The 24,533-nt window shown below is 39.9% G+C and overlaps 1 protein-coding gene across 3 annotated transcripts in view; it reads right to left on the minus strand.

The window, feature by feature from the left end:
• Positions 1-6,256: 6,256 nt before the first annotated feature.
• The window catches only part of Snx13 (sorting nexin 13), a 100,324-nt gene continuing 82,047 nt past the window's right edge, over positions 6,257-24,533 (minus strand). For all 3 annotated transcript variants that reach the window (XM_057782297.1, XM_057782298.1, XM_057782299.1), the window contains 7 exons: positions 22,872-22,982; positions 17,058-17,219; positions 16,059-16,130; positions 13,006-13,151; positions 12,706-12,774; positions 11,052-11,164; positions 6,257-9,624 (listed from right to left, as the gene is read on the minus strand). In XM_057782297.1, coding sequence (XP_057638280.1) covers positions 9,377-9,624; positions 11,052-11,164; positions 12,706-12,774; positions 13,006-13,151; positions 16,059-16,130; positions 17,058-17,219; positions 22,872-22,982 — 921 coding nt within the window. In that variant the 3' untranslated portion in view covers positions 6,257-9,376. The remainder of the gene's footprint in view (positions 9,625-11,051; positions 11,165-12,705; positions 12,775-13,005; positions 13,152-16,058; positions 16,131-17,057; positions 17,220-22,871; positions 22,983-24,533) is intronic.

A 24,533-nucleotide genomic window follows, 5' to 3' on the forward strand; every position in this document is an offset into this window, starting at 1 on the left:
TCTTGGGCTGGGTCTCAGCTCCTGTCCTAGCCATTCATAGTCCACTTCTGAGTGTGAGCTAACAGCCAGCCTTCTGATTATTAGAAAACTATTTATGAAATGTACACATTATCAGCTGGACTGTCTGAATCTGTAGGAGTCTTTGGCATAACCCACCCGATAGTCCCACCAATAAACCTGAAATATGTCTTGATTTATAAAACCTTCACGAAACTTACATGAGAACATAGTATTTTGAGTACACTAAATATGTACTTCAGGCCACAGCCAGGCATTTTCAGCTGCTCCAGAAGAAACTACCTCCTATTTCATTCGAGATAAGAGCTGCACTTTTGTGCCAACAAGGCCAAGGCCATGTAGACTGAAATCAGTAGAGCCAAAATTAGAACCCTGGGCAGTTAACTCCAGTCTGCACTCTTAAACGCTCCAATACTTCCTTCTGGGAAAAATGATGACGTTGAAAGGTGGGGGAAGTGTATTTATCAAAAGTTGGCTGGTTAAAGAACTCATTCTCTGCAGGAAGCACACTATGGAAAGCATGAGGCTCCCTTATTGAGCTGAAGAGCAAGGAGAGGATGGGTTGTTGTGCATTTTAATTAACCCTCATTTCATATCTCTTGGATTCCCGAGTTATCATTAGAAACATCTTCCCCATTTCGGGGATACCAAGGAATTCTCTCCTTTCTTCTGGGGCTCTGAAGAATTGTTCACAATGTGACTCTGTAGACTGTTGTAAGATTGTCATGACACACAGGTGGATGCCAACAGACCTACTTATCCCCACTCCCGTTGTTTGTAGGCAGAGACCACTCATTCTTTTCCCAGCCACCCAGACCCGAAATAACCACACAGAAACTAAGCTAAAACACTGCTTGGTCTATTAGCATAGGCTTCTTATTAACAAATCTTACATCTTAAATTAACTCATTCCTATTATTCTGTGTATTGTTACAAGGCTTGGCTTACTGGGTAAAGTTCTGGCATCTGTCTCCTTGGGCAGCTACATGGTGTCTTCTTGACTCCACCTACTCTCTGTATCTCTTCCAGCCTGACTGTATTCTACCCTGCTATAGGACAAAGCAGCTTCTTTTATTAACCAATGGTAGTAAAACATATTCACAGCACACAGAGGGGAAATCCCACATCAATTGTTAACTTGCCTTCTTCCTCTGCTCCCCCTCCAGTTTGAGATGCCTTCTCTCCTGAAGTAAATCATCTACATATTTAACCCTCTTCCTGGTCTTATTTTATTTCTGTGTGGGCTCTTTTTCATTTCGGAAGCAGTCTGAGCTGTTTGCCTTTGCACCCAACTATCATTTTATTCCTTGAGATAAATTTATGGTGTATCTGGTACACTGTGCCAACTTCCCTTATCTCCCTGGAAAAGTCACAGACAGCTTTCCTGCCAGGCTTTCATCAGAAACAGATCTTGAGAAACACTGTCCTGGGCATGGGGTTGTACCTCTATCCAGAGGAGACTCTCAAGTCCATATTTTGCCTACTTAATTCTATAGGTCACTTGACTATTAGAAAATAGCAATAATAGGAATCAGCATTAAATTCACTGCATGTGGCCCAAAGCAGAAAGTCCAGACAGCCCGTCTTATGGTTCTCCTTTACAAGGTACAAAAGCAAGATTTCAATAGAAGGCAAGCTTGTAATTTTGACAGTGGACCTCCTTCCTATACAGAACATACAGTACATGGTGATGCTGGGTAGCAGAGCAAGCCTGTGTACAAGTCATCCATGCAGTGGCAGAGATCAACACTCTGCAATGCTTACATTATTGTCTGGGAGGTCAGGTGATTAAGCAGATTCTCAAATCACAGTTACTTCAGCTTAGAATGTGTTCAATAGGAAATGACCCAATTTAAGTGAAGGAATATCTGTATACTAACCCTGTCTATCTACAGGGAGCCGAATAATGTTGTTTTTCTATATGGATATGTTGAACTTTTAACACTAGCTCTGCCCACAATCTGCTTCATCTTTTTCCTTTGGAAGAAAAAGAAGTCAAACTTCTCAACACGCTACAGGTCAATATGAAGTCATAAAGCTCCATGTAAGCTAGAAGCTGTCAAACGTGCCAGCTCATTCCTGATCACACATGCATCCTTACCAGTGACTATAACACCACAGACAACTGTCTCAATCTTCAAAACTACAGAAAACAAACTTCATTTTTTTCCCCGTAAATCTCTATATGCATCCTTTCCTACTTATTGGCTTGTATTTTCAGATTACCTTCAGTACTGCAGAGAAATGACCAGTTTCTACAAGTCCCTTAATAAGCGGCTGAGAGACAGTGAGGTGGGTCCATGCCACTGTAAAGACGACTACTGTAAAGGCTACTTTCCCAAGGGCAAAAAGGCTTTTCATTCACATTCACATGTACACACACACACACACACACACAATTTTACAACTCACCCATAAACCAAAAATCAAAGAACAAACTTACCAATTTGTTGTAGGAGACTAAATGGCAGGGAGCTGTTTTTTTTCCCAGCAAACAAACAAACAAACAAACAAACAAACAAAAACCACTTTCTTGACCAGTTTTTAAAGTTCGCAGTACTTTATAAGTAAAAGAAACAGCCGACTTTAGCACACACAGAGGGAATGGATACAGGCCGAAACATGAATGACTGCATCTGTAGTGCCCCAGTGCCGGGACCCCAAGACCACCACCAGAGATACTGACTCAACGAAATGCAAAAGCAAGGTTTAATTCGTTTAATTCTGCAAATCGTGATAGACAGACCTTGTCTTGCACACGGATGCAGCGGGGGCCAGAGGTGGTGTTCCACCGTTCTTAGGCAGGGTTTATAAAGGCAAAAAAAAAAAAAATCACAAATCTATTGTTATGGGCATAAGAGGTACAGGTGAATCTGATTGGCTCCAGTCTAGGAGATTTTCCACTCTTCAGATATCCACCTACAGCAGCTGGGCTCCAGTCTAGGGAAGTTCCTGCTCTGCAGATAGCCACCTTGGTGTCCTTCAGGTGAAACTGTCAGTCCTCAGGACAGGCAGGTGAACCAGGAAGTCAAATGGTTGCTTGACAGAGGATCAAACCACAAAAACTGGCCTCTGAACACTGCTTCTATCAATTCAGAAATCAAGCAGCCTTGCACTAACCAAAACAGGAACGACGTTTACCAAGACCCAGGGAGACATGGGGTTCATCACTGGGGTCAGGTGTGCCTGGGGCCCACGAGGGGTATCCCAGTAGGACATTCACCTGTCAGAGGAAACTCAAGACAGAGGCATTTAGGAAATGTGATTGCAAAGAATGCAGCAGCGGAGGAGTTTTCAAGTTTTAGAAGGGCAGAGTGAGAATATAAAGGATACTAGGTATTTTAAAAAATCCTTTTGTAAACACCAGTTACTCAGTTATAAGTAGGTATATGGAACAATGATCCATTTTCTCATGACCATTCATCTCCCACCTCCACGGACCTTGAAAACAGCATCTTTCTTTATGCCCTGCGCCCCCAGGTGTGGAGTGGTCATGACATGAAGGTAAAAGGAAATGCTTGGTTTGCTGCCTTCACCCCATCCTACTTTAGGATTCATTTGCCTTTCGTTGGGGAAACCACACGTTCTGCCCACAGAACAAAGACCCTCAGGTGTGGCTCCATCATTGTGAGGATGGTGGCCAGACCGTCCAGTGCCGGGGTTGAGAAGCCAGACCGTCTGGGTTGGTTGCGTTAGCACTCCCTAATCACAGAACTTTGGACCAGCAAGTCCCATCTCTAAACCCGAGAAGGCAAAATAGTACCTGCACCTCCTAAGGCTGCTGACCTTGGATTAACTGATCACTCTGGCAATCTTTATTGGAAACAAATGCTGTTCTTCCAGGTGCTTGGGTTACGACAAACATTATCAATTGAACATCTCTCCTTTCACCTTTGTGTAAATGTTTCTTGGGATGTTTCTATTGACGGTGTGGATGCTCCAACACTGTACAACTGCTCACCCCTTCCTCGGGACAAAGGCTAAAGGGGTGGTAGAGCCGGCCTGGCTGTCTGCGGTGCTGGCCCCAGTTCTCAACTGTCCGGGAATTTTATGGTAGAGGTGCTCCAACAACTAGAACAGCTCACCAGACCTTGACTGTATGAACGCCTTGCTTCACTCAGAACACCTTTGCTAATCGTCAGGAAGGCAAGGAAAAAGGATGGCCTCAGGCACAAGTGTCCACGTGGCTCACATAGTGTCCTAAGTCCTTCCTGGGGGAACTAAGTGCATCGTGTATTAACTTCCCCAAGAGAAACCACGGGCAGATTAAGCTTGCCATTCCCATCGTTCATGAGAAGCCTTGTTTGTCTTGTGTCTAGTTTACGTACCATGTTGCTGTAACTCAGGAGGCTTCTGTGATTCAGGGAGACAGTGGGGGCTTACAAAAATACTTGTTTTATTCCATTCTTATATGCAAAAGGTCAGCTCAGCTTAAAAGATCACATGTATTTCTCATAAAATCATGACTTGGGAAGCACAATTTTCACTCTGAGCTGTTACATGATTTTTTGAATGTAGCGTGTGATACGCAAATGTTCCATGAACTGAAATGTGTTTCTCTCCATCAATTTCCTGGGCACTACTGGTTTGATTCTGGCAGGAAAAAGAATTCATGACAAGCACCTTTTTCAGCTTCCTTGAGGAAACAGTCGAGTCCCCTTCTTTCAGTTCACTGTTCTGGTACTCAAAGCCAAATTCTGCTGTGGGATGGCCTTCTGTTAACGTGTTGCTTTTACTGGTTAATAGAGCTAGGCAGGAAAACCAAACTGAATGCTGGGAGAAAGAAGGCAGAGTCAAAGAGACGCCAAGTATCCTCCGCCAGAGACGGATGCACCAGAACCTTGCCAGTAAGCCACAGCCATGTGGTGATACAGATGATTAGAAATGGGTTAATTTAAGATATAAGCGCTAGCTAACAACATGCTTGAGTGATTGGCCAAGCAGTGATTTAAATAATATAGTTTCTGTGTGGTTATTGGGGGACCAGATGGGACAGAAACCTCCGCCAACAGAATTCTACTTTAACATCTGCTGTACAACCAGCTATTTATTAATTTACCATATTTTCTGCTTTCTCCCAACGACTGGACGTTCTACAATTTAAAAATTAATTTATCACCAAAATTCACATTTTTTTTTTCCAATACAGTTTGCACTTCCTAACCATAGAAGTTTTTACAACTTTCTGTGAATATTCCTAGCTCAACACTAGGAACATGGCGATCCTTACGCTGCTGATGCCAAAGACTCCGAGCAATGAAGCTTAGGAAATAGGTAGTCTCGGCAAGGCGCCCTGGACAAGGTTCTGGACTGTGACCACTGTAGTATTCTGTGCAACACTAGACTCCCTGTCACAGCACATCCTAAAGGGACTGATAATTAGAGCATAGTTCTAAGAAATACTATGCCAATTCCTAGTGAGGTATTAGGTATTTATTTGATGTCTGAGCAGTCTGTGATCTAGGCCAAGAATGCTAAACACATCTTTTTTTTTTTAATTTTTTTAAAATATTTATTTATTTATTATGTATACACTATTCTGTCTGTGTGTATGTCTGCAAGCCAGAAGAGGGCACCAGACCTCATTACAGATGGTTGTGAGCCACCATGTGGTTGCTGGGAATTGAACTCAGGACCTTTGGAAGAGCAGGCAATGCTCTTAACCACTGAGCATCTCTCCAGCCCTTGCTAAACACATCTTAACCAAGCACATTATTACATGCCACATCAACTGTCTTTGAGAATAGAACATGCTGGGCGGTGATGGTGCAGGTCTTTAATCCCAGCACTCAGGATGCAGAGGCAGGCAGATCTCTGTGAGTTCGAGGCCAGTCTGGTCTACAGAGCGAATTCCAGGGTGGCCAGAGCTACACAGAGAAACCCTGTCTTGAAGAAACAAAACAAAACAAAGCAAGAACATGTCTAAAATACCATGCAAAATTTGAATCTCAAATGACATAAAACACAACTTGCTAATGAATTACTATTTCTCAATCTTTGTGTTTTGGAAAATCGCTATATAATTTTAGGTGAAAGGACAATATAATGTTTAAGACTGGTCTACCCCATTAAAGGAAAAATCAAATTCAGCTAATTTGAACTATTCAGTAGCTCATCTATATTCTTCGAACATGAGTGTTCAACTTCTAACTGAAATTAAAGAACACAGAGATTGTAGAAACAAGAACATTGAGCAGGCATTTAAAAAAATAACACATATTACCAAGTAAACTCAATGAAAGTGTTTGTTAATACTTTATTAGTATTTTCTAATGGACAGAACATAACACAAACCAAATAAAAATTTTCATCTTTTTAGTTAATAAAAATAACTGACATTCTGATGATTCCCCTCGTTAGAGGAGGAGAGCAGTGACGGAGCAGGTAGGCACAACTGACACGTATGTACAGTGATATGCACAAGGACATTTTCTAACAAACCCGAGAATGTGCTCTTTAGTTTTCCCTTATAATACAGGAGCCACGCTCCCATAAGCAAAATTTTCTACTGATAAAAGAACTTCACAAGGAGTGACAAGACTTATAAGACACGTCCTCATTAAGGTGCAGCAACAACAGAGTGAAGTCGTTGGATTAAGAAGACAGAACTATAGATCTCAAAACATTAAAAATGTACTTATTTTACAATTACTCAAAGAAACATGCATCAAATAAAAATATTGCACAAAATTAAAACTGTGGATTGTGAAATTTAGGTTGTTCTTAATTTTTTTTAAATCGGTACACTTTTAGGTTACATTTAACTGTTTGACTTATTTTTTCCCCAAGAATCTGCAGCAAAAACTTATAGTGATCAAACTGAAATATTCAAGAATTTTTTGTGTGTTTTAAATTAAGGCTAACGAAGTGCATCCATTGGTCAATGGCACGACTGTTTCCAGGAACTACATAGAAGACCCTAATTATAAGAAATACTCATCTCTGTGCTACATTTAACGTCATACAATCAGATTCTAGGTGAATGAGCTGTGTTGGTTTCTATGTAGTTATATATTACTTGAAAAAAAATCAGAAAATCCAAAAGAATGATTAATTTTGAAGGTCCTTGCCTAAAGGCACTACTGACTTGAAAGCATTCAGAAACTCAACATGAGAAGACATAAAGCTTCTTCGTGTATGCTCATATGTGCAATAAATGCCCGAGATATAACAACTTTATTACATGTGGCACAATGTACTTGGCGTCTGGGTTAAATACACAGCTGGACCAAGTCACTCAATAGGTAATCCGCAGCCGTGGCACAGCCACACTCTCCACGGGAAAGCACAGGCAAGCAGACATGTGACCATTTGACATTTCTGCTCCTAAAATATAAACTCTTCTCAAAAAATTATTTTAAAAACATTTGCTCAAATGGTTGTGTTTTCACTCTGTTCTGTTTTGGTATGGTTGCAGTTGTCTTGCAGGGCTATTAGGAGCATGTGCATTTTATACGACCTTTTTTCCCCTGGTTAATGGTCAGTTTTCTCATTTTACATAAAAATGCATTTCACATGTACACACTAGGCTCTTGCATGAATCCTTCTGTATACACTAAGATTTATTCATGTAAAAATATAATTGGAATGGGCAGGGACATGTATGAAGATCACTGCGCTGGTGGCCACGCTGGCTCCCTACAGGTCTGTCTGACACATCCATTAAGCAAGGGGTAGAGGAAGGAAGGGGCTGGCAGGGCAAGGGCAGGATGTATGTTGAGTACAAGAAACAGTTCTCCCACCAGAGAAACGGGCTTCTCTTTCTTGAAAGTTGCAAGAAAAGGATTCTACTTATGCAATTCTGAAAGACATGCAACACGTTCTGAATATATGCATAAGAGATATGCACAACAGCACTGATGAACATCACAGAGCTCTGCAGGAAGGCTCCCCTCTGTTCGCAGGCTTTCCTGGGTGAGAAGGATCTTAGTGAAAGCAAGACACGGTATACTGTCCCAATCTCAAAGCTCCCAAATAACTGGAACATCAATACTCTGTCTGACCTTTACTGTAAGCACCCAAACGTTCTAACACCAGGATACTGGCTCGTGGTCTGAAAAGTAGCTTCACTATTTTAAGGTTTTAGTGTTAAATATTTGTAAAACAAAAAGAGCTGATATATCCCAAACCCCTAGTCATGGGAAGTATTTAAAAGTACAGAAATCCTGCATACATGGGATATGAAGACTTCTTAATGGACAAATGGGGAACACCAGGAAATGTAAAGGCTTCAAAACTGGAAAAGGTATTTTGCTTCAATGATATATAAAATTATATTAGGGAGTTAAATGTATACACCAAAGGGTTTTGTGTACTAGCTTTATTTAGAATTTTACATTATGCGAAATATAAATAAAAGCATATTTTAAAAAATAGTACAGTTCTGTTTTCATTATTTATTTTCATATATGTACATATAGTAGAATTAGGCATTTGTATGTTTACATAGGACTATAAGCTCATTAATCCTTTGATTTGCTATGTTGGTAGTTACCTAAGGCATGTCTAGATCATATGATTAAAATTATCATATGGTACCTTTTAATAGAGTACTGTTTAAATTTTCAATTTTTTGAAGAACAGAATGTATTTGGCAGTTCTTACAATAAATAATTCCCCTTCTATATAATCAGTAATCTGTTAAAAGAGTTTTAAAAAATTTGAACTTAGAGCTACCACATGCTTCTTCTGCACAGAATGCCAAAGGAAAAGGAGAGAGTGGAGTACCGTAAGAGCGAGCTGAGCCCTTAGAGCACATAAAAATCAATGGAGATTTATACCAATGAGTAATAAATCCAATCAAATTCTAGTTTTGATTGGTTCTATTTTATAGCGCTTTACTTTACACAACCAAACTGTAATTCTGGGGAAGGATTATTTCTACACTAAGGGCATCCTGTCACTTTTCCCAGACCTTGAAACATTTGTTGTAGAGATGCTCACCTGCTGACCCACGTGACCCAGCAGGTCACCGAGGGACACAGCCCTCTCTCTCCCAGCCACACCACAGTGTGCACAGTTAACAGGCTCGTGACCGAGGACCCACTGCTGTGTGCTCCCTAGCTCCTAAGAGCACTCCGGCACTTCACCACTGGTGGACAATGTTGATTGGTTTGGAACTCCAGTCTTGAATGAGACGGGGCAGTATCCTCTCAATGTTGCAAAGTATGCACCAAATCATTTAAGACACAGGATTCTCTCTTGGTAGTGGCTGGATTACAGGTGAGATGAGAAGGCCCAGTCTTATGGATGGACTAGGGTCTGTTTGGAGACACGGAAAGACTGGTGTAGATGCAACAGTATGTGAGTCACACCATTAGTCCTGGAGAAAAGCACACCAGGTTTACAGGTTGGAGTGTCACCTTTTCTGTAAAGAAGGCGCTTGAGTACTTTGAAGTTTCTGTTTATATTTCTGCATCTGCTTTGACCTTGAATGAAGTTTGTTGAAAAGTTCCCGGAATTTATACTGTGGAAATAGGGTTTCTAAAAAGCCTTCTAAGAAGACGTACACCATTCTTCTATTTAGCTGGTTGTGCTGAAACATTTCAAAGACACGAAGAATGCCTTTCCGTGTGGTCTCTGCTCCAATAATGTGCTTCAGTTCATCTGTACGGAGCAGAGAAAATACACACGTCCATTCCACAGACAGAGGAAAGACATAACTACATCATGATCATGAACCCAGAATGTAAAGAGCCAGAGCAGAGTGAGATGTGAACAGCACCTGCATCCAGCACCACCTTCCCACACTAGAGACAGCACAGCACAGGAGCGTCAGAGCCGAGCTCACGGGTTCCAGATTAGAGTCACGATCCTAATGCTCTTCCCTCAACCCCATGAATGAAGATTTCTAATAATCAATATCCTTATAGACAGACAGATTTGTACAATTTAGTTAAGATGCTCACGGTGTGGAGATGCTTACAGTGAAACAAAGAAAACATCCTTTGGACAACAATGACTACAGCTGATTTTGTTCCTTGGGCAGGACAAGGAAATTAAGGATTATCCCGGGCAAACAGAACTTCAAAAAACAAATGAGAAAGAAGTAAATAAAAAATAGTGAGAAATGAGGGTAGAGAAACAAGACTGGGGTTTAGAGTTCCAGCAAGAGAAAGTAAAGAATAAAAAAGTTGCCAAGAGGTGGTGCCCTTCACTTTTAATCCCAGCACGAGGAGACAGAGGCAGGTGGATCTGTGAGTTTGAGGCCAGCCTGGTCTACAGAGTGAGCTCCAGGACAGCCAGAACTGTTACACAGAGAAACCCTGCCTCGAAAAACAAAAGCAAAAATAATGAAACATTGTCACGACTATGAGGCAAGCTTGCTCGAGCTTATGTGGACAACATCAAATTACCACAGACAGAATGCTTGAGAGCTATCTATGAGCATCTTGGAATTATTCATAAGCGACCCCAAAACAAAACTATTATTTTTCTATTAGAAATGAACAGAAAAACTTAGCAGTTTGCAGACTTAAAAGGCATAATATTAAATAAGCAAGAACCCCCCATGTTATCCCTCATACGTGGAATCTAGTCATTTGCGCACGCGCGCGTGTGTGCATGTGTGTGTGTGTGTGTGGGGGGGTGTCTCATGTCAGCCAGGCTGGTCAAGGGTCAGGGATAAAAAGCACATCTGTGATGCCCACTATATGCACTGCTTTGTGCATGCCAGGCAAGCAGTCTGCTAACTATACTCATGTCTATCCTTAAAATAACAACAAACACGAGGCAGTCCCTATGCTGTGACCAACAGTCCATCCACCCGTCAAGTCCTCGTTACACAGCTCTCTAAAGGTCTCAAAGCAGCAGTCAGAGTCCTGCTGCTAACTACAGCTCTGGGTGAGCAGGGCTGTTTCAGAGGACGGCTCGGAGGACTGGTTAGGGTGGACACACAATGCCAAGTGCAGTGCCCAGCAGATAGGAAGTCACTGTCTGCCAGTCAACAGAATAACAAAAATGATGTCAATATCAAAAAGTAACGTCAGAAAAAATACAAATACATCGAATTTTAATTAAAAGTGTTCACTCACCTGGCATAATTGCAAACAATTTTGTTTTTCCTGCAATTCTTGTTCTCATTCGGATTGCTTTATCTCTGCATGGAACAGTTTCTGCTAAAATGCCATTGGGCCAAAATGCATCTCTATTTAAGAAAATTAAATATTATTTGTAAAGATTTCATTTTGTAATGACAATAGTTGATAACATCATTACAAACTGCTAAGAAATGAAAGATTCAAAGCAAGACAGCATTACAATTTTATATAGACAAATAACAAGCATCATCCAAGAGCAGGATTCAGTTGAAGTATAAAAGGATATACACACAAAGTAGCAGAAAAATTCTGGGCCCCTAGTACTTTGCAAACACTAATAAAATGGAAAGTGTGGATCAGCACATGACAAAGCAAGCATCTTATACAAATGCATCCACAGCACCCTGAACTTGAAAAGTCCAGCAGTTTAACAGCTAGTCTGTCTCGGCTATGCCATCCCAATCCCCATCTAACTCAGACAGCAGGAAACTCAAGTTGATGTCTACAATGTATGCCACAAACAACTTGTTCTCCATCTTCTAGTGGATTTCAATCCTGCTTCTTGATGTTAGTTCCAAGGGGACCTGAACTGAAAGGTCTGGAGGAACGAGACTCCCTAGACAGCCAGAGGCGCCCTCTCGATACTGCCATGTACAAATGCACTAAGCCCCACCATCACCACTGGACATGCCTTCAGAGAAATCATCTAATAAAAACTAGAAACAGCTTGGCTATAAGGAGATAAAACCATCTTTGCTGTGTGAATGTTCTACATGCTAAGACAATCAATTCATTCATCTCTGGAGAAAGGGTCCACCCATAGCTAAACTTCCCCAGTTAAGTACAATCTGAAAATTCAATCTGAAAATTCACCTGCCCTAACTAAAATGAACAGGAGCTCCTATGCATGCCTGTCTTCACAGTTACAGAGGGGCTTACTTCTTTATTTGCTTTCTGCCTTACTCTGAAGAAACTGCATCTTATCTCTCCCTTCTCAGTGACTGACAGGTAGAGTGGTCAACAAATTCTGGAGTATAAACGTAAAAATTACTGTCTCAATGTTGTTTAATTTGTACTGTCCTTATTTAAAGATTAAACCAGTGTCAGATACAATTTTCCAAAATCTTCACTGAGTGATTTCTATGATAAAAAATGTTACACTTTTGAAACAGGGTTTTCAAGTGCCAAGGCTGGCACCTGAACTCACAACATAGTCAAGGCTGATGGTTAACCTCTGATCCCCTTGCCCCTCTTCCAAATCCCACCAGACCCAGGTTTCTAATACTATTTCAACAATCTTAAAGCTATCTATGGGATAAAATATCAGCTATCACTTTAATAATTTGAAAAATGTTTTCTTTGCAAAGTTTAGAGAAGTGCATAGCTCCACAGGACAAATGTTTGTCAGTTATCACGTGCGCACATGCATGTGTGTGTGCAGGGCGGGGTGGGACATGGGCCACAGTGCAGACACAGAGGACATCTGTTCTAAGTATCTCACCAGTCCCAAATATGTTTATAATTCTCATATGTCTTTGCTCATCAAAACCAGTGTTAAGACCAGGAAAGAAAGGAAGGCATTAAGTTAAAAGACAATACGTATAGCAATTACACTCTGACTATATGGAAGAAGCGTCTTAAGACACACCTGAATCGCTTCACCGAGTCAGCTACCTGTTCGGGTGAGGTCATCCAGTCAACATGGTCAACTATTTTTCTGGAAGTAAAGAAATTTGAATGAGCAATCTTAAAGTCTTAGCAGCAAGTAAAACTACCACAAGTCTCAGAGCAACACTCTGAGTGGGTAAGCTGTTTCTGAGAAGAGGGAGCTAACGATCTTTAAAAGTTCTGAGGAACGAGTCGCTGATCATGACTGAGCCATTCCCTTATGGAAGTGAAGTTTAAGGCTAGTCACCGGGCTCTCCATAAGAAAGCAGGGAGTGGCTACCTGTTAATGGTGTCCCCATACGTAGCTCTAATCAGCTGCTGCAGTAAGTTTTTGATATTCCTTCGCAACCACTGGTTTCTCTCTTTTAAATCAAACACTTCATCCATTAGAAGAAGCATTACCCGAAGTGGAATATTGTCATCTACCTGGAAAAAAAAAAAAAGAGAAGAAAACCCAGAACAACTGGTGAGCTTCAGACTGTAAATGACTGTTGTACTGAGCAAACATCACCACTGGAGATGCCAGAGGAAAGACTGACACAACATCTTAACTCAGGGAAAGTGTGCCTACACATGACAGTTCTACATGCTAGAATTTTATAACCCGGCAATGTTAAGTAATTTCTAAGGCTAGAATTTTAAAAAATTCTTCTCAAAGTGGATTCATGATGAAAATCTTAAATATAAATTAGTTCTAGCTTTTAGCAGTCTGGCAACATAATATTAAAATGGATAATAATTTTCTGAAAATATTTTTTCATAAAATAAAAATATTTTGGCTGGGCAAAAATTATAGCGCACACCTATAATCTCAGCACTTGGGAGGCAGAGGCAGGCGGATCTCTAACTTTGAGGCCAGCCTGGTCTACAGAGCAAGTTCCAAAGATAGCCAGGGCTACACAGAGAAAACCTGCTTCTAAAACAAAACAAAACAAAAAGGAAGAAAAGTATTCTTATCATCTATATTTAACAGCTGAAACAGAAAAAGAATATGTTTTTCTTAATTAATGCTTTCTATACAGTTTTTACAAACATATATATATATATATAACTATTTTCAGAAAAAAGTTAAAGTACAATCTAGTAAATAATTAAACTATCATTATAAAACATATAATTTTTTGGAAATTTTATGCCTTAACTGGCATAATTAATACTATGCTATTAATATTTTATATAATTGGAATAATTAATTAGTAAATGCAATTAGCAAACCTAAAAGAATGTAATTAGTACACCTACAAGTTAATATAATTTTTAAAAGACTTTTAGTCTCACATTGCTCTCTTTAGGCAGTTTTTATCTTACTGGTCTTTTTCTTGTACATTATGATTTCCAATTTTATGTTTTTATGGTTTTGTGCACGAGTGAACTCCTTGTGTTTTTTCTTCTTAAAAATTCTGGGTGTTTTTGTTTGCTTTTTTTTTTTTTTTAATGTGTAGCCCAGGCTGGCCTTGAACTCGTGATCTTCCTGCCTCCATCTCCTTCAGCAAATCCTACTGGTGTGCACCACCAAAAGGAGTGCCTGCTTGTCTTCTACAGAAAGAAAGGGAACATAGGTGGTAGAACTGGGTGGGTGGATTGTGGGAAAGGCTAGGACAAGATGGAGGAGGAAAATGCAGGATCAGAATATGCTATCTGGAAAGTTTTTATCAATTAAAAAAGAAAAAATAAATTAATATACTTTAATCATGAAAGTCTTCAGCCAACAGTGCAAAACAATAATAAAAACCAGCTGGAATGCTTTCACATGGGAATATGCGTGCCAGGAGAAAGCAGTTACTGACTAAGAACTTATGTAACTGCTGGCCATCTTAAAATTTCCAACAGTTTGATACCACTTTCCTGATCAATTACATACCTTAAATAATGAGAAAAGGCAAGGATTTTACATTTTCACTACTGTGTTACAAGCACTGATTAGTGTAGTTCCCATGCCACACATGGACAGATTATAACTTAGATACAGCGAGGGGAGAACGACACACTTCATTACTGTGGTACAATAAATACTGCTAAATTATCTGAAGAAATAACAACATAAATCTGAAAAGACATTATAAAAAACTTTAACTACAAAATCCACCCACATAGTAAAAGATGTTACAGATAATACACATTAAACTCATGAAGTATTCGAAAAGAATCTTGAAGCAAAAATAGTAATAATCAAGACAGTTTATTATAAACTAATCTATCTGGAAACTGAAAAGTGAAACTGTAACTTTAAGATAAATCTGCCTAAGAGACCGGAGCCCATAAACAAATCAAAAAACACAAAAACTGAATCACACATAAACAAAACAATAGGTAAGATGAGCTTCCAGTAAATGGTGCGTAGGCCAGCTGAATGCTTATCCAATCCACACATACAATAATCAGAGATGAAGTGCAAATTTAAATGTTGCCATGGTAAAGCAAGAGGGTTTGTAAAGGAAAACCAGAGAATACCATCACTGTGACCCTAATGTTGGTAAATTTACATATAGGGCTCACACGTGCACATGCGCGCACACTCACACACACAGCAAAGAACTCATACTCAGATTGTATCCATACTAATAGAACACACAAAAACAAAGATAACTGTGCCAATAGGAAAACGAGTGAAAGATTCAGACACCCACAAACAGGCCACTGAATGGGTGACAACATGAATGCGTCTATGTCAGTACGACCATGGGAAGGTTGAATGACAGATACAAGTGCTGGCTCTCTGCAGAATGCAGAGTATTAAAACTCTCATGTACTGCTGGCGAGAATGAAAGTGGTACAATTAGTTTCGGAAAAGTATTTAGCAGCACATATTAAATTTTAATTTATATAATTTATATACATTTTCGGACTCAGAAATTGAATATTTAAGTAGAAGAATGTGTATTTATCTTTTTCAATTTTAAGATATGAACTAAAATGTCCATAGAGTTCTATGCATAGTCCCATATACAAACTTACAAGATTAAGCACACATCCTACAAAGACACAAACTCAGAAAGAAAAACTGGAGGACACAGCACAGAAGATCTCACAGAGCTGAGCAGCGATGCCGGCCACGGAGCAGCCCCTTTGTCGTCTACTCACAAGTATAAAGTATAAAATCCTCCAAGGCTATACTAGCACGGGAGGACAGTGGTTTCTAGGGCCCTGGTAATTTCTGGGATTTATTTGTTTGTTTTTAAATGAAGAGTGCTGATATCAGAAACATGTTCAGTCCCTAAGGATTCACCATGTTTAACCCAACATGGGAATCTGAATGAATGATACACACACATTTATTTTAAAAGCTCTGCCACCCTATGCTAAAATAGAACCTCAGAGTAAAGATGAACTCACATTATCATCGAGCTGAGCTGAGACTCGACAATGCTCAGGATCTGAATCAGTCTTCGTAATTAAAGGAGGCACCTATACATTTAAAATGATAAAAAGTTAACACAGTACCCAGTGAAGTAACCCAACACTATCATAACTCAAATCAAAGGCAAGCACTGGATTTGACTTTTGGTGCAAATATCAACAAAGCTGAACATTCTCGATTCTGCACTGGGGATGGCCAGGAACAGAGCTCCAGTCTGCTCTTTCTTGAAGACCCTGGGAAGCACATTATCAGGTCTAAGCCATTAACAAGTGATTAATCCGACCATGTATTTTACAGCCAGGGAATCTGCTGGTACTCTGTGCCAGCAGCAGCACTGCCACTCATGCCCACGTTTCAGTTGTCCACAACCACCATAAGGACAAAGCCCACTGAAAGTACAATGTTTAATGGAAAAGGAAATGCCTCTACCAGTAAGAAAAAAAAATCTTCATTCAACAATTATGTGTCTGTGTCATTCAGATTCACATGGAATTAGTTTGTAACTCAAGTGTTAGGTTTATGGGTTGTCTTTTACAGCTCTGATAACATACTTAACAAACAACTACATCAAAATGATTTTACGAGTGTAAGTGAGAAATGCAATAAAGGTCTCGGAATGTATGGCCCAGGGGTGCACACACAGGGCACGACACCACACTGGCCTGGGAGGTCCTCTCCTGACTGACCCGATGGGCCTCCACTGTTTGAATCAGCATAAATTAAACTCTATATCTGAGTGAATATTAAGTGTAACTCATCCGCAAATACAACTTATTTATTTGAAAAGAAATCTACACCATTAGAGAATCAATACAGTCCAGTGTAGTAAGTTGATGCAAAATATTAACTTTGCTAAATTTATTTACTGTAAATGAATTTTTAAAATTTTATGACAGACTGATGAGAGAATTCTTAGTGTCCCTTTGGCTTTTCTCTCCTAGGGACCTATGTCTGGCAGTTTGAGAGCTGCTTACCTTAAAGAAGGACTGCTTTATGTCCTGCCCTAACCTCTCAGACATTCTGCCTACGTTGTCGGACATTTTTGTCACTCCTTCTGCCAAGCTATCAGGAAGGGATTTGACTGCATTTGAAACATTCCTCATAGAGTTGCGAAGCGGATTTACAAAAGTGTCCATCTAAAGCAAAAAAGAAATTATATTCAGATCAGTTACACAACTCAGGAGTCTAAGAAAATATAGAAATATACCATGGGAAGACAAAATAATTTTCTTGTCAATAGTATGCCATTGCATTAAACATTACACACATACACGCACGCACACACACACCTGTTGACTTAGTGTTCTTTAGAATGTATCTTCATAATTCACATATGTGATTTGAAAATCTCACTGAGGATACTGTTAGGAAAGGAATATAAGCCTTCATTGTTTAATTATTGAAATTCTGAACACCTTCCCAAATATTGATACAAATAGAATTAACTATTGCAAACTTCCACCATAATCCAAAGCAATAGTGAAATATGAGCCATAGCATAAGACATCTGCCAAAGGGCTACAGAGAGTGGGATGAGTCACGACAGACGCCCACTGCAGTGGGCAAAGTCAGAAGAGGGCAGCCACCTGGGCCTTTTGATGTCAGACATGGAACTAGAGTTACAGACTCATAGTTTCCCTCCTGGATTTCGGTCTTGCTTTGGGATGTGGCACACTCTTTGTATGCTGTGAATATGTTTTATTATCATTGGTTAATAAAGAAGCTATTTTGGCCTACGGCAGGGCAGAATATAGGTAGGCGGGAAACTCAAACTGAATACAGAGAGAAAGTAGGCAGAATCAGGGAGACACCAGCAGCCAGATGTGCAAGAAGCAAGATGTGCGGTAACAAGCCCTGAGCCTCAAGGTAAAATACAGACTAATATAAATGGGTTAATTTAAGTTGTAAAAGCTAGTTAATAAAAAGCCTGAGCTAACAGGCCAGTTTGCAATTAATATTAAGCCTCAGAGCAGTTATTCGGGAGCTGGTGGGTGGAGAGAAACCTCCAGTGACAGCTTTGACCAACATCTCCTCCGATCCTCCCTTTGGAATGGTGAGGTATATTCTGTGAAATCACATGTTGGAAGTTTGATATTGGCTTTTTAATTCTTACAGGGGTTTACAGTTAAAAGAATGCCTTGAGACTCAGAAGAAACTTTGGACATGGAGTTGAAACTGTGAAAGATATGAAGACTGAATGCATTCTGCACTGTGTATGGCCACGAGCCTATGGGGGCCAGAGAGTGGAGTGTGAGGGTCTGAGTGAGAGAGACCCATACATTTGAATACTGCTCCACGGGTGGTGGAACTGTTTGAGAAGGATTAGAAACATGGACTTGGAAGGAGGTAGGGTGCTGAGGTCTACAGAGTCAAGCTATCTGCAGTGTTCTGTCTTCTATTTGCAGATCTAGATACAAGCACCCAGCTGTCCCTGATGCCATGCCTCTGTGCTGACACCATATGCTCCAGAGAGTCGTCCTGGTCTTTTACCTGGTTTTTTACCACAGCCACAGAAAAGTAGGACTGAGGCTGATGTGCACGCTTTATGGAGTATTCAACCTTAATCAAGAACACACAGGCATAGCCGGGCGGTGGTGGCACACGCCTTTAATCCCAGCACTTGGGAGGCAGAGGCAGGTGGATCTCTGTGAGTTTGAGACCAGCCTGGTCTACAAGAGCTAGTTCCAGGACAGGCTCCAAAGCCACAGAGAAACCCTGTCTCAAAAAACCAAAAAAAAAAAACAATGCCTGTCCTGGAACTCTTTCTGTAGACCACGATGACCTGAACTCAGTGATCTGCTTGCTTCTGCCTCCTGAGTCCTGGGTATTTAAGGTCTGTGCCACCATGTCCAGTTTGACATGCAGAATCCTAAAAACAGGACCTTAGGAGAATATCTATCAAGTATCACAGTTAAAACATGTAACTAAAGAGAAAGTTGTAGCTCTCTAATATAATATTTACTACAGAGAAATTCATAAATGTCCACTCCATGACTAACAGAACTAGAAAATATTCTGAAATGTTCTGAAAACAGACAAGAACAAACTTTCCAATCAACAGCTCTACTCAGCTCTCTGTTCTACTAACACAACACACACTGGAATTTTGACTGAAATTGCTACTTCTTGCTATGGGTAAAAATGATCTCACATTACAATAAAACAGCAGATAAAAGGGTACATCAAACTGAGAGAAAGACTGGGTGGCATTTGTTCTATGAGTTGTTCTACATATTTTTTTTAAAAAAATGGACAAAAGTAACAGTTTCTAAGATACTTAAGTTGTGAAAACCCTCTCAAAAATGCTTGTAGACTCTTTAATGGCTACTTAGAAGGGTCTTTAGTCTTTATTTAACATAAAATTCTTTTATCTCAGAAGACTTACCAATTGTTTTGTGAAAATTAATATAATTGTAAAACAGAAAACAAGGAAAATAACTAAAAGAAGACTGGAACACATCTCTATTAACATTTAAGGCGGGATAATGAATGCAACCACTCTGGGGGAAAAAGTATAAAGCTACGCACATGCATACATGTGCATATACATATACATACACATACATACTATTTTAAAGTCTATATATTGGAATTTACTTTTAAAACACACAGTTTAGGAATGTTAGCATCCATTGTGGGGTAGAATGAAAGAAAATGGCCTCCAAAGAGAATGGCACCCTTAGGAAGTGTAGCTTAGTTGTAATAGGTGTGGCCTTCTTAGAGGAAGTATGTCACTGTGGGGGTGGGCTTTGAGGTCTTATTTGTTCAAGCTATGCTCAGTGTGGCACATAGTTCATTTCCTGTTGCCTGTGGACCAAGATGGAGAACGATTAGCTCTTTCTCCAGCAGCATATCTGCCTGCATGCTGCCATGCTTCTTAGAATGCTGGTAATGAACTAAACCTCTGAAACTTTAAGGCAGCCACAATTAAACGGTTTCCTTTATAAGAGTTGCTGTGGTCCGACAGCTGCTCAGCTATGTTCACGGTAGTATTATTGGTAATAGCCAGAACCTGGAAACAACCTAGATGCCCCTCACCTGAAGAATGGATTTAAAAAAAAAGGTACATTTACACAATGGATTATTACTCAGTGGTAAAAAAGTAATGACATCTTGAAATTTGAGAGCAAGTGGATAGAACAAGAAAAAAAAAATCTTGAGTGAGGTAGCCCAGACCCAGAAGGACAAATACAGTATGTATGCACTCATAAGTGGATATCAGACGTAAAGCAATGGATAACCAGGCTACAGTCCACAAAGCCTGAGAAGCTACCCAACAAGGACAACACTGAGAGAGAAGCATGGATCCCAGGGAAAGGAAAATAGATAAGAGCTCCTGAGTGGGGAGGGGAGGAGAACATGAGGAATCAGGATGGTTGAGTTGGGGGAGGGACAAAGGAGAGCAATGAAAGCAATATCTTGATAGAGGGAGCCATTATAGGGTTAGGGAGAAATCTGGTGCTAGGGAAACTCCCAAGAATCCACAAGGATGATCTCAGCTAAGAGTCCTAGCAAGAGTGGGGAGGGTGCCTGAACTGCCCTTCCCCTGTAATCAGATTGATAACTACCTTAATTGTTATTATAGAACCTACATCAAGTAATTGATGGGAGCAGATGCAGAGATCCACAGCTAAGTAAGCCACGGGCAAAGCCTCCAGAGTCCAGTCAAAGCAAAGGAGGAGGGAATATATGAGCAAAGGGGTCAAGATCATGATGGGAAACCCACAGAGACAGCTGACACGAAAGTGGGAGCTCCCTGACTCCGGACTGATAGCCGGGGATCCTGCACAGAACCAATCTAGGCCCTCTGAACATGGGTGACAGGTGTCAGGCTGGGGCAGACTGTGGGGCCACTGGCAGTGAGACCGGGATTTATTCCAGTGGAGGGATACCTTGCTCAGCCTTGATATAGAGGGGTGAGGGTCTTGGTCTTGTGTCAACTTGGTATGCCAGACTTTGTAGACTCCCCATGGGAGGCCTTACTCTTTCTGAGGAGTTGATGGGGACTGGGTGGGGGTAAGGTGTGGGGGGGGAGTAGGAGAAGGGGAGAAAAAAAGGGGTAAATGTAGTCGTCATGGAAAATGAGAAAAATAACATCTTTTAATAAATTTTTTATTTATTTATTTATTTATTTATTTATTTATTTATTTATTTATTTATTTTTCGAGACAGGATTTCTCTGTGGTTTTGGAGCCTGTCCTGGAACTAGCTCTTGTAGACCAGGCTGGTCTCGAACTCACAGAGATCCGCCTGCCTCTGCCTCCCGAGTGCTGGGATTAAAGGCGTGCGCCACCACCGCCCAGTTTAATTTTTATTTTTAAAGTTGCTATGGGCATGGTGTCTCTTCACAGCAATAGAAACCCTAACTAAGACATATTAAGATCTTAAAATCCAACAACCTAATCATATGAATTCCTATTTATAATTTCTAAATATTTTGTGTCAATTCCTTAACCTCTTTTCTGATTTAATGACAAGGAAGGACTTGGAAGGAGAGACTTCCAAATATTTCCAAAGGGTTATCACACAGCTCCCTTCTGCGTCTACCCTTACAATCCACAGTAACCATCCACTAGTTATCTGTAAGACACTTTAAACACAGAATAAGAGCTTGACTTATGAAGTAGCTTAAAATAAAGAGTTACATCTTTATTTCTTGAGAGAATTACAGTAGCAAAATGAAACGCAATCCAATGCAGACTGCTAGCAAAGACGGGACAGGACCCTGAAGACCTGTTACCACATACCACAATACACAATCCAAAAGCAGGTCTGGTTCCACATTGTAAACTAACTAAAACTCTTTAAATAATAACACTCAACAGATAGAAATACTTTCAGAACGAATCCTAGTTAACATTTGACTCATTGTTGATTGAAATAAAAGACATTTCCTCCCAATAAAAAACATTTCCTAAATAAATAAATTAATTGAATAAATAAAAACAAAACAAAACAAAAAAAAACAAACAAAAAAACAAAAAAAAACATTTCCAACTCAAAACAATAGAAAGCTTGTAGCCTATTTTAGGCAAACATTCCTTAATGGACTATTTTTAAAATCTGTTCCCTTGTTTTTCTTTCTTTTAAGCTCCACTAGATTGCAAGGTGCGCTCGTATATGAGGTAACACAAACCAGCCTGCCTCCATCCTGTGCCTGAAAGCCATTTTATAGTCAAAGACAAACTAGGACTGGCCATGCCCCCTACCTGTACCTTCACTACAAATGGTTCTGTGCTGCCTGTTCTGGGAAACAGCAACCATATCTCTGTTTCCAAAACTGTCCCAACCACCTTGCAATCCTATCTTTGTTTCAAAGGATTGTTATTACCATCTTATGACCATCTAGTAGTCAGGTCTTCATTTCAAGTTAATGTTCTCCCTGTGTACCCCCCCCCCCCGATTTTGCCCACCAAATCTCCCACTTGGAAAGGTTCTAGACCTGAGCAATAAAAACCTTGTTTTCCTCCCATCCAATGCTGATATCCTGAACGCCACTTTTAGAGAGAGAGAGAGAGAGAAAGAGAGAGAGAGAGCCCATACACACATACACACAAACTTGTCTTTATTAACTGCTTGATTAATGTGGTTATGATGATTTGGATTGGTGGTCTTTCTCCTCCATCTTTAGGATTAACAGATATCCCAGGCAACAGTGAACGGACTGAAGCCCACATGCCTAGATGCACTTGTCATCTTATCATTTTAAAACGTGTAAATCTGTATTTTTCTTTTTTAAAAAGGAGCCATGAAGAATATCTTAAAAGGAAATTTAACACTATGCTTACCTTGCGAGCAAAATCTCCTTTCCCTTTACTGTAGGCTTTGTTCTCAAGGAAATCAAACACACAGTGCGCCAAGGCTGGGGAGGCTTTCATCATCTCAGGAGTCAAGAGTAGCTAACAGGAAAAAGAAAGTAGTTCAGGATGGTAAGATAGGGAAAAGACTGTTTATAATTCCACCTGATAATTTAAGAATATAAAATACTTTATTTTCTGACTCCACAATTCAAACACGGTAGAAAACTGTGTTTTTATATAATTATGCTAAAGTTTAACATTAATAAAACCAAAATTTTATGATATACATAAATAAAAACTTTCAAGTGTTATTTAAAATGTACAAAACAAAATACTGCTTCCACAAATGCTAATGAACTTAATATAGTCTAGCTAGTTCGTTCTGCACCACAAGGTGTGACACATCAGCTAAACGTATACAGTAGAGCCACCGTTAAAAACACTTATAGGACTTCATTTGGGAAAAGCCATCAACGGTGCAAACAAAACTAGAACCAGAACTGAATATTTTTCAGGCAAACTGTTTAGAAGAGTTTTAGAAACGCAGCATTCATGCGTTCAGTTTCGAGTTCTCTTCCTGTCCTTTCAGTACAGAAAACAGGGAAGAACAATTACAGTCATCAGCAAAGCTAGTCACAGGGGTGAATATTTAAGAGAAGACAGGGAAGGAAACGCTGCTAAACAAAATATTCAGTATATTATCTTTTAAATTTCACTCGATTCTAAGGGGAGTTTCCTAAATCTTTTTCTAAAAGATTTTTTTTTCTAAAAGAGCCATATAATAATTATGTAGGTTATGACCAATGAGTCCCTACCATAACTATTCAAGTCTCCTGCTTATGAAGAAGATGGAAGGAAGGAGGAAGAAAAGAAGGAAGAAGGGAGGGAAAGACGGAGAAGAAAGAAGGAGAGAAAGGAAAGAAAAGAAAAGAAAGAAACACAGCTACAGGCAACAGATAAAAATTCTTGCTCCCAAACAGGAGCTTATCTGTTGGCTGCAGTCTGCTGATTCCTCTGCAGAAGAGGATGAGCTGAGCAATGGGACACTGTGCACTGTGGGGACATCCTTCTGAGACACTAACTAGGATAAACTCCACCTGGGTTCTGCGTATTCAGGCGTAAAATGCATCTCTGGGCATCCTACCAGCCTGTGCAATATGTAACATGTAAAATATGTTTTGCTGTTTCCTATGAGGAAATTTTACGACCAAGATGATGGATCCAAGAAGCATATTCAGCTCAACTTCTCTCTTGAACTATTTGGAGAACAAAAGATTGTAAAGGTTTTTGTGGTCATGTGAAAGTTACTATGTATTGAACTGGGAGCATTTAACTGTTGGGTATGGCACAGATGTATCTACATACAATCATCTGAAAAACATGCTACAAATACTCATCTAAACATAAAGAAACAAGTCTTGGTGTTTAAAAGAAAATGTTTACCACTAAATATAGAAATAGTTAATAAACTATTTAAAAGACTACATGTCAATTTGATACACTCCTCAAAATCGATTATTAGTCCACTATTACAGCCAAAAGCTCAGCTGTGTTTTCGTTCTTACTGCTAAGTAGGCTGGAGACAGAGCCCCGGGTCACAGCACGCCAAGCACATGCCACACCAAACTAACTCAATGAGGAAATCCACTC

Source organism: Chionomys nivalis, chromosome 10, assembly GCF_950005125.1.
Source record: "Chionomys nivalis chromosome 10, mChiNiv1.1, whole genome shotgun sequence".
Classification (NCBI taxonomy): Eukaryota; Metazoa; Chordata; class Mammalia; order Rodentia; family Cricetidae; genus Chionomys; species Chionomys nivalis.